This window comes from Sapajus apella, unplaced genomic scaffold, assembly GCF_009761245.1.
Source record: "Sapajus apella isolate SASKATOON/1434 unplaced genomic scaffold, GSC_monkey_1.0 scaffold7, whole genome shotgun sequence".
Classification (NCBI taxonomy): Eukaryota; Metazoa; Chordata; class Mammalia; order Primates; family Cebidae; genus Sapajus; species Sapajus apella.
Genome location: NW_022436947.1, coordinates 37900647 through 37920207, shown reverse-complemented (window position 1 = coordinate 37920207; position 19561 = coordinate 37900647). Strand labels below are relative to the sequence as shown.

Sequence of the window (19561 nt, the reverse complement as noted above, 5' to 3'; positions counted from 1 at the left end):
AAGGAACCCTTGTACACTGTTGGTGAGAATGTAAGTTGGTAAAACCATTATAGAAAACAGTATGAAGTTTCCTCAAAAAATTAAAAATAAACCTTCCTTATTATCCAGCAATTCTTCTGGTTATATATCCAAATGAATTGAAATCAGGACCTTGAAGAGATATTGGCACTCCCACGTTCATTTCATCACTATTTACAAAAGCCAAGATATGGAAACAACATAAATTTCCATGGACATATTCATGGACAAAAAAACTGTGGTATATGTACACAAGGGAACATTTTACAGTCATAAAAAAAGGAAATTCTGCCATTTGCAACATTGTGGATAGACCCAGAGTGCATTATGTTAAATGAAATAAGGCAGACAGAGAAATGCAAATACTGTATAATCTCACTTATATATGGAACTTAAAGTAGTCAAACTCATAGAAGCAGAGAGTGTGACGGTCGTTGCCAGGGACTTAGGGTAGGAGAAACTGGGGAGTAATGGTTGAAGAGTACAAAGTTTCAGCTATGCAAAATAAATAAGTTTCTGAAGATCTGCTAGACAGCATAGTGCCCGTAGCTAACAATGCTCTATTATATACTTAAAATTACTAAGACAGTAGATCTTATGTTAAGTTCGTATAAAACAACAACAACAAAAAATAATACAGGGGTAGATAAAACTTTGGGAGGTAATAGATATGTTTATGAGATTGATGGTGGTGATGGTTTCATGGGTACGTACTTATCCCCAGACTCACTGAGACACATACCTTAAATATGTACAGCATTTTATACATCAACCATAGCTCAAAAAAGTGGTTTCTTAAAAAGGAAAAGACAGGGAGGGTGAGTAGTGAAAGAAAACACAAAGAGGCAAATATAAAAGTCTGTGTGAATTAAAACAAAAAACACTAATTAATCTAATTAAATAATAGGCAGGAAAGAACCAGATAACAAAGTTTAATGGATAAAACAACAACTATCCAAGGACAGTTAATATAGAATTGCAAAGCACATTGTATTAATATTACCTATTGCAGGCAAAATGATTGACAGCTGTAAATAATGGAATAAAATATATTCTCAGGCTATGGTGATATAAACAGAGACTGTCTACACCACACCTTAAATTCCTGGCATAGGAAGAACTACATAGCTATCAGGTGTGGTAATTCTAGAGCTTTATATCTCCAGAATGTCCAAATTAATTAAGTAAACAGTTATTGAGTTTTCCTATAAAGATCAAGAATTTACAAATATTGTAAACAATTTATAATTTGAAGAGAGAGTAAGGCAGGGAAAGAACTAGTTCTCTGTCACATAAGCTGCGGTAAAAGAAGCCCTAATAAAAAGCAACGTTTTTAGGAAAGTAGATAGGGTTGAAAAAGCCATTGGTAGCCTGGAATTTGGGATTTTACTCTCTAGGCATTGGGAGCCATGGCAGAGTTGTAAAGATACTGCTGATAGATAATGAGAAGAATAGCTTGGAAAATGTGTGAATTTGGAGGAAAAGGTGTGAATTTAGAGGCAAGGAAACAATTTGGAGGCTAGGAGCCAGCCACTGTGCTATGGGTAGGAGGCAGATACCACGGTGAACAAGACCAGACAAAGTTCCTGACCTTAGGGGACCCACAGACTGTCAGCAAGACAATTCAATAAAAAAATCACAGACATAAAATTCTTAAAAGTTTTGGGCTGGGCGCGGTGGCTCACGCCTATAATCCCAGCACTTTCGGAGGCCGAGGTGGGTGGATCACTAGGTTAAGAGATCGAGACCATCCTGGTCAACATGGTGAAACCCCGTCTCTACTAAAAAATACAAAAATTAGCTGGGCATGGTGGCATGCGCCTGTAGTCCCAGCTACTCGGGAGGCTGAGGCATGAGAATTGCATGAACCCAGGAGGCGGAGGTTGCGGTGAGCCAAGATTGCGCCATCGCACTCCAGCCTGAGTAACAAGAGCGAAACTCCGTCTCAATTAAAAAAAAAAAAAGTTTTAACTGAAATTGGTGCTATGAAAACTTGAGCCACAGAAACAGGGTGGCCGCAAATACACACTTACAGGGAGCACACTGGTATAGCAAGTTCTGCAGGGAAGCAGCCCCAGTGGAAGGAACCAAGGCAATGCTATGCGATGCTGTAGGAGTCTGAAGAGGATGTGGTCTTAAGGGGCTTTTAACAAAGGAGAGAACATGAATCAGGCAAAATAGGAAGCTTCACAAAGAATAATTAAGCAATAAACATTGCAGGGTACCCCTTGTTTTGTAATACACATCACTAATTCCTCTTCTTCAAACGCAACACAGGAGATCATCATTTTGTTTTGATTTTGAATTCTTAAGGAAAAATTTCTTGATAGTTACAAGGAGCATGTGTAAAAACCAAATACTGCATGCTCCAGAGAATGGGGCAGAATACACAAGCAATGTGACTTTTGGACAATAAAATGGTGATGCTTCAAGAAAAATGTAGCAGAAAACCACCGTCTTTCGATATTACTTGTCACTGAACAAGCACAGGTTTTGCTCATTTCAAAAATAGCAGGGTGTACTGTAAAGTCAAACATGGTTTATTTCTCTTCTAGTCCCACACAGCAACTGGGTGTTCTTTTTTTGCGACTTGGTTCTTCTGGCTGCCCTGAAGATAGGACTGGGGGCTCCTTTCCCCAGCAGCCCATTACTCTACAAGATTAATTACAGGATGTTCTTACAGGAACTCAGAGCTGATCCCGTGGAGGAAGGGAGAACTCTGGGACGTCCATTTTTTTGTTTGTTTTAGTTTCCTAACATGTTAGAAAACATAGAAATGTCAAAGCAGGGTTACAAAATTGTGGTATAAAGTTGGATGACAAGTGCCTTCAATTCTGTCAGTGTATCTCTGTAATTATATGTATATTCTCTTTTGGAGATGACATTAAAAGTCCATGAAATATAAGGCCCATCCAAGGGGGCATCTGGTTCACTATATGACAGGCCCAGAATGTTGGGCAGCCTGTTTGAGATGAGGCATACCTCAGATCCATTTAATGGACAACAACAACAATATCAGAATCAACTTAATAGTCCTAAATGCCACAGATAAAATAATTGCATTTATTCCTGCCTAGATTTTATATTCTTTGTACAATTACACAATTCTCATTTTTACCATACAAAGACAACGTTAGACTTGAAACATTTTTAATGATACAGGTACATATTTTATTTTATTTATTTTTATTTTTGTGGGTACATAGTAGGTATATATATTTATGGAGATGCATGTTTTAAAAAAGAGAGTAAAAATGTTCTTCAAAGACCCAACAAATCAAACCACAATATATTTTTGTTACTGAAAGAAATGATAAAGAGACCTTTCAAAAAAAGAATCCTGAAAAGAAAAAAATCCTACAAGAAAAATGAAACGAATCTTAAAGGAAAGATGAAATCTCCTGCAGTAAATACGTACAGATAAAAACTGCCTAATGTAGAGACGAGGTGATGGATGCAGCAAACCATAATGGCACACGTATACCTATGTAACAAACCTACATGATCTGTATGTGTACCCTAGAACTTAAAGTATAATAAATAAAAATTTTTTTAAATTGCCTCAAATTGAATTGTTGAAGTAACAATGGGGTTTGAACTACCTTCAATTAAAAACACAAATGCAAAACTCTGAAAGAACGCTTCAGGTGCATATCTGGCCTTTAATGTTCAGACGTGTTAAAGAGTTACATCTTAGATTATGTGGATGTGTAATCAATGAGGAATCTGTTAATTGCCCATGATGGTGGAGAACCCAAGGCTCTGTGTCATAGAATCAGCACCCCACCCTAGGATGGAAGGGTGCTGAGATAACTCCATACCTTCTTCATTTCCCCATCTCCTTGCCTTCCTTTGCCCACTCCTACCACACCCCAAGCACAGACCTGAGAAAAGTTCCTCATTCTCTCTTTAAAGCATCTTATGTATTTATTCCCTTTCATCTTAGAAATCTACATACTTAAAACAAGCTCTGTATTACTCATTTCTGAGTAGGTGTAACATGTGGGGTCAGGATGGCGTGGCACCATACACGAAGCAGAACTGTCATAGAAATAGACATGAGGTATTTCCAACATACCCTCCTGGTTGCCCTTGTCAGCATGCAGGCACTCTTGCTCAGTGTGCCTAGTAATAATATTTATAATATTTACATAACCCTCTACAATTTAAACAAAACTTTCCCTTGTCTTTTTTTTTTTTTTTTTTTTTTTTTTGAGATGGAATCTTGCTTTTTTGCCAGGCTGGAGTTCAGTGGCACAATCTTGTCTCACTGCAACCTCCATCTCCTGGATTCAAGCGATTCCCCTGTCTCAGCCTCCTGAGTAGCTGGGACCAGAGGCGCGCCCCACCACACCCGGCTAATTTTTTGTCTTTTAGTAGAGACAGGGTTTCACCATGGCCAGGCTGGTCTCCAACTCCTGACCTCATGATCCGCCTGCCTCGGCCTCCCAAAGTGTTGGGATTACAGGTGTGAGCAACCACACCCAGCCAACTTTCCCTTGTCTTACTTCACTTTGTCCTAACAACCACACACCATGATAATTATCTCCATTTTGTACAGGACGAAAATGGAGATACTTCACTTTGTCTTACTTCACTGTGTCCTAACTACCACACATCATAACAATTATCTCCATTTTGTACAGGAGGAAATTGACAACCAGAGAGTATAAATGATGTGCTCAAGATCACACAGCAAGGCTTGGCAGTATTTATTTAAACCCATGTCACCTGGCTCCAGATACCTCATCTTTCCTCTTATACCATACAAGACTCTCTCTATGGTCTTAGCAAAGCCCTTTCCTCTTGACTTCCAGTAGCCAAAAGCTACTGGAATCAAGAATACAGGCAGGCTGACACAATTTGACTTCTGTCACTGTAACAGTGTAAAGCTAGGGCTCTTTTAGAAAAAGCAAGCCAACACAGTGTAAATCAGTTAAAGACAAATTAATTCTTGTAGAGCGGCAATTATTAGGCAGTCCATAAGGTGGCAAGGCTGAGCTAAGCAAAACAATGGGCTACAGAACTTGTTGCCATGGCTACAAACAAAAGGGCAACCTTCACATATACACAGTGTGGCAAGAAACACTGTTCCTATATCCGCAATAATTTACAGTCATTCTGCAAGTGTAGGCAGGCTTCAGAAACTCAGAAGGTGCCTGAAAGGCCCTATCAGTTCTCTTAGTTTCCAAATAATTTAGCCGTGAGCAGAGAGTGAGGGAGAACTAAGAGTTCCAAATCCTATAAGAGATTTGGAGTGCCCAGGTAAGTCTAAAGCTGACAGTCTTCCAGAAGGTCTGTGAAGTAGAAATTCTGCCTGTCTGAGTGCAATCTAGAATCCTCACGCTGCAGGCCACTCCTCTTGTTTGCTAAGAAAATGTGCACATTCGAAAAGTTCCACTGTTCTCCTCACTTGAATTTTTAAAGGTGATACCAAAAAGCATATATATAGTATTACAATACTAGTCTACATATCTTACCTAATTCGGTAATTGCCTTGCAAACCTGCTTTTTCATTTACCTCTTTCCTCTTTCTCACACCATGGTTAGTAGGAACTGTGGACCTAGATGGGTCTGTTTGCTTAGCAAAGAACTTCATGAAATATGGACTATCATTGCTTCCCACCATTGGTCTGTCCTTCTTTCTCCTTCCTTCCTTCCCTCCTTCCTTCCTTCCTTCCTTCCCTCCTTCCTTCCTTCCTTTCTTTCTATCTTCTCTCTCTCTTTCTCCTTCCTTCCTTCCTTCCTTCCTTCCTTCCTTCCTTCCTTCCTTCCTTCCTTCCTTCCTTCCTTCTCTCCTTCTCTCCTTCTTTCTCTCTTTCTCTCTTTCTTTCTTTTCTTTCCTTTCTTTCTTTCTTTCGACAGAGTTTCACTCTTGTTGCCAGGCTGGGGAGCAACGGCACCATCTCTGCTCACTGCAACCTCTACCTCCCAGGTTCAAGTGATTCACCTGCCTCAGCCTTCCGAGTAGCTGGGACCACAGGCATGCACCACCACGCCCAGCTCAGGGATAGGTTCCAGCTAACTGAGACCCTGATTTAGAATAAGTGGATTGGTTCAGGCGAGAACCAACTCTGGACAGGATGCCATTTCATTGCAAGACACACACACATCCCCCACCCATACTCACTCAGACAGGGACAATTTGGACTCTCCAATTAACCTAACACATCTTTGGGATGTGGGAGGGAACCAGAGTACCCAGAGAAAACTCAGGCAGACATGCAAGGAACATGCATACTCCCTAAATATACACACACACACACATGCACACACACACACACATGCACACACGCACACACACATACACACACTGGCCCTGGACAAAAATTGATTTTTTTCATTAATATAATGAACAATGTTGAACAAAACATTATCTGAGAATCTGCTGTAGATGGATTGATATATACCATATTTGTTACTATTTTTTTATTGATTGCCCTTGTTTATTCTTATTTTTGTCTTCCACTCTTTTTCTATTTTGTGGTTTTAACTGAGCATTTCATATGATTCCATTTTCTCTCTTTTTTAGCATATCATTTATAATTATTTATTTCAGTGGTAGCCCTAAATTTGTAGTATTAATTTCCAAATAATCCAAGCCCACTTTCAAATAACACTACATTTGGCCCTAGCACAATATATGTTTGAACAGCATGGGTCCACTTATACAAGGACTTTTTTCAATAAATACAGTCAACCCTTCCTCTTGTAGAGTTCTGCATCCACAACCAAATGCAGATTGCAGGATGTAAAATCCCCCAATACAGAGGGCCAGCTTTTCTCTGTTGCAGGGTATGTAGAGGAACTTGAGTATGTAAGGATTTTGGTATCCACAGGGGTCTTAAAACAAATGCCCACAGATACCAAGAGTTGATTGTGTACTGCTTCAGCTTATAATAACAAAATAATCATAATTCCTCCCTCTTGCCAATTAAATCATTGTTGTCATCCATTTTACTCATCTAGAAGCATGTGTGTGTGTGTGTGTGTGTGTGTGTGTGTGTACCTAAGCATACATAATTGTTGATTTTTCAGTCTGTTCAGCTTTTTATTTGTTGGGATGGAGTGGCACCAAGTTCCTTACATGCAGAACCCAAAACCAGAAGCAATTTTATTTCTTTCTTATTTTTTTTAAGACACAGTCTTGCTCTGTTGCCCACGCTGGTGTGTAGTGGCGTGATCTCGGCTCAGTGCAATCTCTGCCTCCTGGATTCCTGCCTCAGCTCTGGAACTACAGGCGCATGCCTCCACGCCCAGCTAATTTTTATATTTTTAGAGGAAACAGGGTTTCATCATGTTGGCCAGGATGGTCTCGATCTTCTGTCCTCATGATCCGCCAGTCTCGGCCTCCCAAAGTGCTGAGATTATAGGCGTGAGCCACCGCGTCCGACCTCTTTTAATTTCCTTTTATTGTCCAATTGCATTGTATGGGTCCTCCAGCACAATGCTGAAAAAAGTGGTAAAAAAAAAATTGTGTCAGGTCAGGTGTGGTGGCTCACGCCTGTAATCCCAGCACTTTGGTAGGCCGAGGCTGGCGGATCATCTGAGGTCAGGAGCTGGAGATCAGCCTGGCCAACACGGCAAAACCCTGTCTCCACTAAACATATAAAAATTAGCCGGGCATGATGGCCCGCACCAGTAGTCCCAGCTACTAAGCGGAGCTGAGGCCGGAGAACTGCTTGAACCTGGGAGGTGGAGGTTGCAGTGAGCCAAGATCATGCCACTGCCCTCCTGGACAACGGAGCAAGCCTCCATCTCAAAAAAACAGAACAACAACCAAAAAACAAACAAACAAAGTTTTTCCACATCTTAAGGGGAAAGCATTCAGTCTTTCGTCATTAAAGTATTAAAGTGTGGCACAAAGTGTAAACTTTTCATAGATGCCTGTTGTTGGAGGAGGTTCTCTTCTCTTCCAAGTTAGTGGAGAGTTTTTATCAGGAATGGCACTGAGTTTTCCCAATATTTTTTTTTTTTTTTTTGAGGCAGAGTCTTGCTCTGTCACCCAGTCTGAAGTGCAGCAGTCTGATCTCAGCTCACTGCCACCTTCACCTCCCAGGTTCAAGTGAGTCTCCTGCCTCAGCCTCCTGAGTAGCTGGGATTACAGGGGCGCGCCACCATTCCTGGCTAATTTTATATTTTTAGTAGAGACCGGATTTCACCATGTTGTCCAGATTGGTCTCAAACTCCTGACCTCAGGTGATCTGCCCACCTTTGGCCTCCTAAAGTGCTGGGATTACAGGTGTCAACCACCGCACCTGGCTCACCGAACGCTTTTTAAAAAAATCTATTGAGATAATCACATTTTCCCTTTTTTTAGTTTGTGAGTGGTGAATTACACTGCTTATTTATTTATTTTGAGATGGGGTCTCACTCTGTCACCCAGGCTGGAGTGTGGTGGCACAATCACAGCTCACTGCAGTCTTGTCCTCCTGGGCTCAACTGATCCTCTTGCCTCAGTGGCCTGAAGAGTTGGGACTACAGTTGTTCATCACGATGACTGGCTAATTTTTCTTTTCTTTTTTTTTTTTTTTGGTAGCCACTGGGAGTCACTATGTTGCCCAGGTTGGTCCTGAACTCACTGATTCAAGTAAGTGATCTTCCCATCCTGGCTTTCCAATGTGCTGGGATGATAGGCCTGAGCCACCATGCCAGGGGAACTAATTGATTTTTGATCTTAAAATTAATCTTGCCTTGGAGAGATAAACCCCAGTTGGTCCTGAAGCATTATGCTTTTCCCCTATTATTGATTTTGATTTGCTCGTATAAAGAATTTTGCTTCTGTGTTCATGAGGGGTTGTTTTCTAGTTCTTTTCTGGCAATATTTTTGTCTAATTTTGTTATCAAGACAACACTGGCCTCATAAAGTGAGTTGGGAAGAGTTCTCTCCTTACTAATTTTTGACAGTTTATATAAAACTGGTATTACTATTTCCCTTAAAATGTTTGGTAGAATTCACTTGTAAGGTCATCTGCTTCACAGACGGAGTTTTCTTTTTAGGCATGATTTTTGAAATTCACTTTTAAATTTACATAGAGTAAAAATCACTCTTTTTGTTGACAGTTCTATGCATTCTATCAAATGCTTGTACTCATGTAACCATGACTACAGTCAAGATGCAGAACAGTTTTTTCCCTTTCCCTGGCCCAAAGTAAATTCTTTCATGTAGTACCCCTTTGTAGTCAAACTTTACCTCCACATGTAACTCCTGGCAACAACTAATCTGCTCCCCATCATTTTTATTTAGCCTTCTCTAGAATATCATATAAGTGAAATCACATAGTATGCCATCTTTTGAGTATAGCTTCTGTCACTTGGTAAAATGTCCTTGAGTTTGTGTGTGTGTGTGTGTGTGTGTGTGTGTGTGTGTGCGTGTTTTTGACGGAGTCTTGCTCTGTTGCCCAGGCTGAAGTGTAGTGGCACAATCTTGGCTTACTGCAACCTCTGACTTCTGGGTTCAAGTGATTCTCCTGCCTTAGCCTTGCCAATAGCTGGGATTATAGACGCTTGCCACCATGCCTGGCTAATCTTTGTAATTTTAGCAGAGACGCGGTTTCGCCATGTTGGCCAGGCTGGTCTCAAAATTCTCACCTCAGGCAATCTGCCCACCTTGGCCTCCCAAACTGCTGAGATTACAGGCGTGAGCCACTGAGCCCAGACTGTTCTTGAGATTTTTATCTATTTTGTTGTGCAGACCAATTGACACTCTTTATTACTGAGCAGCATTCCATTATATGGATGTACTACAGTTTGTTTTGCCACTCACATTTGAGTGATCTAAGGGTTGTTTCAAGGTTTTTGGCCATTGTAAACAGTCTCTGCTAATTTAGGGGTGGTATCTTTTCCCTTCAAAGCAGTGACTTAAAAGCAGATATTATAAATATGCTTGAAGAATGAAAGGAAACCATGTTTAAAGAATTAGAGAAGCATGATGATAATTCATCAGAGAATATCAATGAGTAGAAATTTTTAAGAAACCCAGTTGAAATTCCTAGTAGAAAATTATAATAATTGAAAATTTCACTGGGGGAGTTCAATGGTAGATTTGGGCAAGGAGAAGAATCAGTGAACTTGAAGACAGATCAGTAGAGATTACAGAAGTCTGTCCTTGTCCATGGAGGATATGTTCCAAGAACCCCAGTGGATGACTGAAACCAGGATTAGTACCCAAATTCTATATACCCTATACACAAATTTATTTTTCATTCTTCACAATTTCATGGACAGAAGATTAATTCTAACCTTCGATCTTGGCAATCTCAGCATATGGCTTTTTTCTTTCCTTATTAAACTGAGAATTTTTACCTTTTCACTTACAGGAAATACTTTATGGCTTCTCTTCAGTATATCCTAATTGCCAGCATTGCTATTCTTTTGCTTTGGAGCCATTATTAAGTAAAATAAGGATTACCTGAATAAGAGCACTGAGATATCACAACAGCAAATCTGATCACCAAAACAGCTAAGCTAGTAAGTGACAATTGGGCAGGTAGGGTAGACAGTGTAGCATATGCTACACAAAGGATGGAGTGAGGAAGTGCAAGATTTCATCCTACTTCTCAGAACTGTGCACAATTTAAAATCTATGAGTTATTTCCAGAATTTTCCATTTAATATTTTCAGACTGCAGTTGATCATGGGAAACTGAAACCTCAGAAAGCAAAGCCAAAGACAAGAGGGGCCTACCACACTCCATGATTATGCAGGAGAAGAGCTGACCCTGTTACTTACGTAGTCTCAAACACAGAATTAGGATCACCTTCTCCAGTTCTCTCGTACATGAGATTTCTCCTACACTTTACAGCTTTTGTGGGCCCCCTTTGTTATGGCCAGAAGGATCAGGGTGTCTTAGAGATTTTGCCTTATGCTGCCATTCAGTTCCAAGTAGCTGGGGCTGCCCTTGAGGTAAACTATCAGGAAAAAATGAGAAAGTATATGAGGATTCCCCACACACTCTCTTTCCAGTTCCTCTATTCAGAGACAGTGTTCTCTTTTATTCTTAGGAATCCTCACAGCCTGGCAGTGGCAGTGCAAATCTATGTTTGGAGCTACCCTTGGGGCAAGGCCAGCAGAGCAAAAAGAAAAGAAAAAAATTGGGATTTCCCTACACTTTCTGTGTGGCAGGGGCCCCTTTTCTTCTACACAGTTCTCAATTTAGCCTGCTTTTAAGTGAAAGCCAGAAGATAAAGGAGGAAAAAAGAAAAAGGGGAACTCAAACTTACTGGTACGGTCTTACTTCTTAAGCTGGGTATTAGGCATAAAGATGTTCTTTTTACTATTATTCCTTAGACTTTATTCTTACTTTATTTTGTATGAATGAACTACTTTGTACAGAAGGAAATGAGGCAAACTAAAAGAAAATAAAAATCGAAAACCTGGCCCGTGACCATGGAAATTGGTCGGTCGGATTCTGATTGAAGCAAATGCAAAATTATTCTAGAGGGAACAATTTTATTATACTCTAGAATGTAAAGAATTTTCGGAAAAGAGAACTCCCACTGAAGATGAGCTGTAAATAAAAATTTATAAGCCATGAAAGAAAATAAACCACCATGAGACAGAGTTTGTTTATGTAGCAAAAGAGAAACAGCAACTTCAAAACAGAACAGGCTAGAATAATTTTGCATAAGTATGTTTAAAATAATTTAAGAGGCAAGGAAAGGTAAAGAAACTACAGTAAAACAAACAGTGCAGTTTTAAATAAGAGAAAACAGATTTGTAAAAGAACCAAATAAATATTCTAAAAGTGATAATGTAGTAATTGGGATGAAAAAGTCAATGCAGATATTAAACACTGGATTAGCAAAGAATAGGAAGGAATTAATGAATTAGAACATAGATTTGAGGAAATCATCCAGAATTAAATACAAAAAGATGAACGGGCATAAATCATATAAACACAGTTAAGAGATATGGATGACAGAATGAGAAATCAAAATATATGTCTAAATGAATGCTCCAAAAGTAAAGGATGGAAAGAACGAGGAAAGGCTGAATATTTATGAATTGTAGATTTTAGACAAAGAAAGCATATTGACTTCTGAGCAGGATAAATAAAACTAAACCATGTCAACAATTCTCTAACAATCTTCCATAAAATAAAAGAGGCAACATTTGCCCTTCTAATATTACCCTAATACCAAAACCAGAAAAAGACATAAAAGAATACTTTAGACCAATATCCTTCATGAAAATAAAATGTAAAAATCCTCGAAAATTTAGCAAGTTGAATCTAGCAATTTATAGAAAAGATAATGATGGCAGTGGCTGCTGCCATCATGCTGGCAGCTGCCATCATGCTGGCTGCAGTAGGGAGGCAAGGCTGGAACTGCAAATGCAGGCCTCCCGCTCCACGAGGCAGGCAGGAGTCCCACCCTCCTGGGCAGGTCTATAGCAGCTCAAACTACAGCTGAGGATCTGAGCCTCCATGTGCACTTGATGGGGGCCTGGGAGCAGGTAGGATGTGCCCTCCTGGCTGCTGCTGCAGCCACCTGACCAGCAGCTGCAGACCTGGGCCTCCCACTACATGGAGCACGCAGGAGCTGGTGACAAATGGGAGTCCCACCCCTTCCGAGTTGGCCTGTGGGAGCTCCCTGGGTGCAGCTGCCACTGCCCTCTCAGCTACAGGACCCAGGCATCTCTGCAGCCTGCACCCTCTGAGGCCTGGGAAGCCCCCTCCGCATCCTGCAGGATTGAGGTGTCTGCTCTGGCTGTCTGACCTCTTTCCTTTCCTGGAGCTGGCTCAGATCACAGAGTGGGATTGGGGTCAAGTTCTGGGGCCATGAAGGGCAGCCAGAGACAAATAGATCCTTGGGCAAAAGGGAGCAGGTCCCCAATAAGGCACTACCTTCAGTCCAGGGAGGGCGTGAAGGCTGGGGGCAAGCCACCAGTGCTGCAGAGCAGTGTGGGGACTCATGGTGCCTCTTACGGCAGCCCATAGGCATCCATGGACCCATCACCATGCACTTCCTACCCTCTGAGGTCCATAAAAGCCCTGGGCTCGGCCAGAGCAGGGCAGAGGATGGCCAGAGGACAAAGAGGGTAGAGAGACTCCACATAAGGACCAGTTGCAGAGAGGAGCTACCCTCTCTGCTAAGAGCTTCAGAGACAACCTGCCAGCAGAGAGGAGCCACCCTCGCCAGGGCCTCCTCTCCACTGGGAGCTGCAGACATCGGGACAACCAGTAGCAGAGAGGAGCTACCCTTTCCAGGGCCTTCTCTCTTCTGAGAACCCAACTCTGGAGAGATGACCTTCCTACAAAGAGGATCTACCCACTGTGGGTCTCCTATTAACACTCAGTAAAGCTTATCTACATCTTGTTTACTCTTCACTTGTGTGCATATCTCATTCTTCATGAATTCAGGACAAGAATTTGGGCAAAGATGCTGCAGCCAGAGAGGTTTCTGGGCAGGAAATGGACACCCCAAAGCTCACTGACAATAACATGATCATGACCAAATGTAGTTAATTGAGGGAATGAAAGGTGATTCAACACTTGAAAAACAATCATTGTAATACACCACATCAATAAATTGGAAGAAAAACCATATGATCATCTTCATAGATACAGCAAAAGCATTTGACAAAATGCAACACTCATAATAAAAAGTCTAAGCAAATTAGAAATTAAACTTCCTTAACTTGCTAAAAGGTATCTTTTAAAAATCTACAGCTAACTTCCTAATTGTTATTGAAATACCCAATGTTTTCCCTCATAAATAGGAAATAAATCAAGGATTTCTGCTTTTGCCACTCTAAGTCAATATTGCAGTGGCAGTCTTAGCAAGTGTAATAACACTATAAGAGAAAAACAAGTCATACAGATTAGAAAGTAAGAAATAAAACCGTGTCTATTTACAATTTCACACGGAGATTTCAAATAGAATTAGGACCCACATATAGTCATTAAATACTTCTCAGTCAGTGTTGATAGTTATTAGTTAAAATTGTTGCTTTTATTAATATTTCATAAGAATAATAGAAGTCATAAGATATATTAATTTTTAAATAGTTTAAAAGAAAGTTAAGAAATTCTATGGCTTTTCTCTTAAGCTAAATTGCTGAATCCTTTGTTTTGTTTACCTTTTCTGAAAACTCTCTCATGCCCTCTGCTGCCCATTTATTGAACATAAATCATTAAATAAAATATTCATTGACATTTACATCTAGATGGTAAGAACTCCTCTGCCCATTTGATTATTTGAGTCAGTTTTAGGAAACAATATATGCTCAGAAATGCTTTAAAATTCTTATTATAAATGTAATATATTTTCACTATTGATGACAAACAAAAATTACAGTAATCACTCATCGTATCACTGCTTAAAGATAACCACTGTTATCAAGTGGCATATACCCCTCTGGAATTGTTTCCATAAAGTATAATTTGTATTTAAATTTTTTATTATTATTACACAATTGGGATCATACTGTACATGTAATTTTGTATCTGCTCTTTTCACTTTATATATGGAATATTTCCCATATCAAAATATAATGTTTAAATTGTTGCATAATATTTCATATATATACTAATTTATGTAATACTCTCCTATTTGGGAGCATTTAAAAAAATTTATTTTGAGACAGAGTTTCACTCTTGTCGCCCAGGCTGGACTGCAGTGGCATGATCTTGGCTCACTGCAACCTCCGCCTTCTGAGTTCAAGTGATTCTCCTGTCTCAATCTCCTGAGTAGCTGGGATTACAGGTGCCCGCCACCACAGCCAGCTAATTTTTGTATTTTTAGTATAGACAGCGTTTCACCATGTTGTCCAGGCTGATCTCGAACTCCTGATCTCAGGTGATCCACCTGTCTCGGCCTCCCACAGTGCTGAAATTACAGGCATAAGCCACCACACATCACCAGGGAGCGTTTAAATTGATGCAATGGCGCGATCTCAGCTCACCGCAACCTCCGCCTCCTGGGTTCAGGCAATTCTCCTGCCTCAGACTCCTGAGTAGCTGGGACTACAGGCATGCGCCACCATGCCCACCTAATTTTTTGTAGTTTTAGTAGAGACGAGGTTTCATCATGTTAACCAGGATGGTCTTGATCTCTTGATCTCGTGATCCACCCGCCTCGGCCTCCCAAAGTGCTGGGATTACAGGCTTGAGCCACCGCGCCCGGCCTTCATTTTAAAACTAAATAGACAAGTCTAGGTGACACAGATAAAGCAGTGGTGGAATCAGGAAAATAATCTGACCCTTGTCTCTTCTCTTTCCACCGCACCACGGTGACTCTCTTTTATGTGTGTGTCTTTTTTTTTAAGACTCTACAACAAAACTGAGGATCATTTGTAGATAAAGAGATCAACGCTATTCTCAAAACAAGTTCTGATCTCTCATAATTGTCTTGGTAACTCAGAATCAATGTTAAGAACGTTGAAATAAAAATACAGTACTTTACATGGTAATTTTGTAGACTGTGCACCATGTTCCCAACCATTTTCTTACTTGATCCTTACAAAAACCCTTTTTGAGGCATGGCAAGGAAGGTATTATTAACTTCATTTTTAAAGTGAGCAATTAAAACTCTAAGGTCAGGAAGGAGCCAATACTCTATTCCTATATTTGGAATATAGGAGGGAGTACACCTCCAGTGAAGCAATTCCGTCCAAAAGCACCAATATGGCTCTTTACTCTCTTGTCAAGGCATTCTCCATCCCCTGGGGACGCCCCGACTAGGTTAGTGAAGCGTGCGTCTTGACATCCATAGAGGTTACTCCTAGTTTGCACCTAGTTGTCATCTTTAGAAGCGCAGTTTCTTACCCCTTCCCTTGGTCCTGATCCTTATTTAGGCTTCTATTTTCCTCTTTGGGATTTGGCCTCCTGGGTCTCACTCCAAAGCTCCACCTCTCCAAACAAGAAGTCGCGTCCTTGGTATCCAAGGTGACCACGCAACTTTACCCACGTTGTCCTTTCCGCGCCTTCCATTGGCCAGTTGGACTCCCAAGAACCGCCCCTCCAATGGCCAATGGTCTTGAGGCAAAGGGCGCGCGCCTTTCCAGCGAGTCTAACACCTGCTTTCTTACCCGGTCTCCTCTGCGCATTGCCTCCTGGGATATGTGGTTTCTAAGACGCCAGAGCTCTGCGATGTTTCAACCTTTAGAACTACTTATCCCTTCGACCTTAGCGAAAGGGACGGGAGTAGGCAAGAAGTCCGGGTCAGAGTTTAGAGCTTTCAAATTCCAACTTGCCCCTGAGGATTGAGCGGCGGATCTTTAAATAGCCTCCAGCAAGCGAGCTAGTGCTTGCTTCATTAAACCCGGACAGACGTCTCCTGTTTCCCTGGAGACATCACAGCGGCCAAGTCGATTGGCCGTGGCAAGTGACCCTGCCTGTGGTTGAAGTGTTCTGAGGACGGGCGAGAGAGGCGCGCCATGCTCGCCTCCTGCTCAGGCTGGGAGCTTGGCTGCCTTAGTCTCCGTCAGGTCCGACTGTGGGCTGGCGCTGGGCGCTGGGCTTGCCGGGCTTGCCAAACCAGGCCGTACGGCTCAGATGGGGGCAAGCGCTGGCCAGGATCGGAGGCTGAGGTCCCTCCGCCTTGCCCGGCGCGCCGGACTCTGAAGGAGTGGACGCTGCAGGTAAGCCCATTCGGTCGGCTGCGGGCGCGGCTTCCGTGCCACCTGGTCGTGAGGCCCCTGGACCCCCTCTCCTACCCGGATGGCGACCGCGTGCTGGTCGCGGTGTGCGGCCTGGAGGACGGCGCGCGGCGGGTCCTTGATAGCCTGCTGGTGAAGTACGACGAGACTCTGGAGGAGATGGCCATCGTGTCTGATAGTATCGACCCCCAGACGTCCGTGGAGGTGAACGCGCCCCTGAAGTTTGGCAAGTAAAGTGAAAACGGGTTTGGGTCCCAGGGCACGCACAGTGAACTTATTAAATTTGGTCGACGTGCACTTTTAATTGATCCTGGTTTTCTAAACCTAATTTACAGTTGGCCCCTTTGGAAGTGCACCTTTTCCTCTGTTCTATTCTTGAGTATCCGAGCAGTATTTAAAAATTAGGTTCCCAATTATAGAAATTTTATCCATCGAATGGAAACATGATTTGGTATAATCCAGGTCAAACTACATTTGTGGAGCCGCTTGTGTTCTCCTTTATCCCGTTGTCATTAACAAAGTGGCTTATTGTTCAAGGTTGAGGTTTCTTGACAATCCATTCAATGGAATGGCAGTCCATCTACATTTCCTCTTGCTCACAGCCTGGGAGTCTGTCCCAAAACAGCCCTGTCAATATGTTCCATGTATCACCTGGTTTGAGTATTTGGTTTTAGACAGACGCCTAGCTTTTTACTGTTATGTTTCCATTCCTTTTGGCCTAAGTTTTCCATGAGTAGCAAGCTTTGAAGAAAAACATGTGGTAAGCCTGCCTAGGAAACTTCAATAGCAATGGTACAAGATACGTTTCCTAGGTTTTTGGGTTCTACGTTATTTCCTAAATGGCAAGGCACTGTGTACACACACTTTTCTAGGAAGGGCTCCCCAGACTGTCACTCTTCCTGGGACTGAAGGAAGATATTGATGATGATGATGATGATTCATTCTTCCTGGGACTGAGGGAAGGTATTGATGATGATGATAATGATAACATTTAGCATTTTTAAGATCATCTTTTATAATGCCTACAGTTGCACCAAAAAGTAGATGCAGTAGCCCTCCCTTATGCACCGTTTGGCTTTCTCAATTTGTTACCTGCCTCAACTGGTATAGGAAAATATTAAGATATTTTGACAGATCACATTCACATAACTTATATTATATTTTTATAATTGCTCTATTATTGTTAATCTCTTACTATGCCTAGTTTACAAATTAAACTTGATAACTGATATATATATAAGAAAAAAACACAGAATATATAGGATGTGGTACTATCTGTGGTTCAGGCATGGTGGGGTGGGGTGGGTAGGTCTTGTTTAGTGTAAGAGAAATAATCAATATGTGAATTCCAAATTAAATATCAGTTTTTAATTTTTAAAATTTGTATACAGAGATGCCTGCAGTTACATCTTAAATAGACAGCCAAGAATGGCATTTGTGATTCCTTATTTTCCAAACTTTCTTCATATACCACTGTCTTTTGTCCACAATCTTGTGGGGGTTTTTTGTTTGTTTTGAGACTGGGTCTTACTCTGTCACGCATGCTGGTATACAGCAGCGTAAACGTGGCCCACTGCAATCTTGACTTCATGGGTTTAAGCGATCTTCCCACCTCCGCCTCCTCAGTACCTGGGACTACAGGTGCATGCTACCATGCGTGGCAAATGTTTTTACTTTTATAGAAATGGAATTTTGCCACACTGCGCAGGCTGGTCTGGAACTCCTGGGCTTCAAGCAATCCTCCTTCCTCGGCCTCCCCAAGTGCTGGGATTACAGGCATGGTGTAATCTTGTGGTTTTAATAGTATATATGGCCTAATCTTGTGGTTTTAATAGTATATATTATGTTTTTCAAAGTTGTTCCTATTTTTAAAAATTACTTCAAATACGTTTTGATATAGCTGCATGGTAGTATTTTCATTTTTTAGGTATGAAAGGTTAGACATAGGATTTGAAAACCTAAGTCATGATCATTTATCCTGGGGAAGAGGCTTCTGCAATCTTTCACAGGAGAACTTACCAGAATTGCAGTCTCTTATTTCTCTTTAGATTATTTAGGCCAGTAGAAATAACTGCCCTATTTCTAAAAACTGGCAGAAAGGCTATTGTATTTGGTCCTGTTGCCATGGTAGAAGACTCCTTACCTTTAGAGTATGCCCTTTCCAGGATTCAGTAATGTTATGGACATAACCGAGGACCTGGATTTCTAGGGGTACTAAAATGCTTTTGAGCTTATAAACTACAGTACTAACTTTTTTTTTTTTTTCTTTTTTTACTTTTAGGTTTGGATATCAAGTCATCTGGGTCGGGCTGTGTAAAAGTTCAAAGTATCGAGTGTGATAACTGTAAAATTGAAACTGAGCAGGGGACCAGCGTCCTGCAGTCTGTTAAGGTATAGCATTTTTCTAATTTTATTTCACTATTTTTTTTAAAAAACCCTTACACTATGAATTATGCTATCAAACTGAAGAGATTCTTCTATTTCTCAGAACATGGTCATTTATTCATCTCTCAGAAAGTCCTTGGCAAACATTTTGCCCTGAAATCAGTTCTAGTAGAGTACTGAGGTTGTAGCAGTTTTGAGGATTTTGCCTCAAATTTCTTTTTGATTTCATTTCAAAGTGTATAGTGAAACTAACAGTATTTTCCTAGTATTCTGAAATCTTACTAAATAAATTTTAGTTTTCATGAATGATTTTCTTCCATTTTATTAAAGAGTAAGGAAGAATCTTTATGTACTATAAATGTGCTTAAATATTAGATTACTTTAATCACATTTTTAATGTACCAGTTAGTGCATTACTTAAGGACTAAGTAGTTATCTGTGCAAAGTGACATATGATTCATCTTGTTTTGTAATTAACATTTTTATAATTATTATTATTTTTTTTGAGACAGGGTCTCACTCTGTCAGCCAGGCTAGAATGCAGTATGTGATCTTG

General features: G+C 41.0%; 2 protein-coding genes across 7 annotated transcripts in view; one reads left to right on the top strand and one right to left on the bottom strand.

The window, feature by feature from the left end:
- CCDC146 (coiled-coil domain containing 146) overlaps positions 1–15989 on the bottom strand; it is a 157034-nt gene extending 141045 nt beyond the window's left edge. For 2 of the 5 annotated variants that reach the window (XR_004268359.1, XR_004268362.1), the window contains exon 1: positions 15788–15989. The gene's annotated coding sequence lies outside the window, so the exon portion shown is untranslated. The remainder of the gene's footprint in view (positions 1–15787) is intronic. The other 3 variants (XR_004268361.1, XR_004268358.1, XM_032276366.1) reach the window with 3 other exon arrangements.
- Positions 15990–16157: 168 nt separating this feature from the next.
- The window catches only part of FAM185A (family with sequence similarity 185 member A), a 54215-nt gene continuing 50811 nt past the window's right edge, over positions 16158–19561 (top strand). For both annotated transcript variants that reach the window (XM_032276396.1, XM_032276397.1), the window contains exons 1-2: positions 16158–16846; positions 18902–19011. In XM_032276396.1, coding sequence (XP_032132287.1) covers positions 16399–16846; positions 18902–19011 — 558 coding nt within the window. In that variant the 5' untranslated portion in view covers positions 16158–16398. The remainder of the gene's footprint in view (positions 16847–18901; positions 19012–19561) is intronic.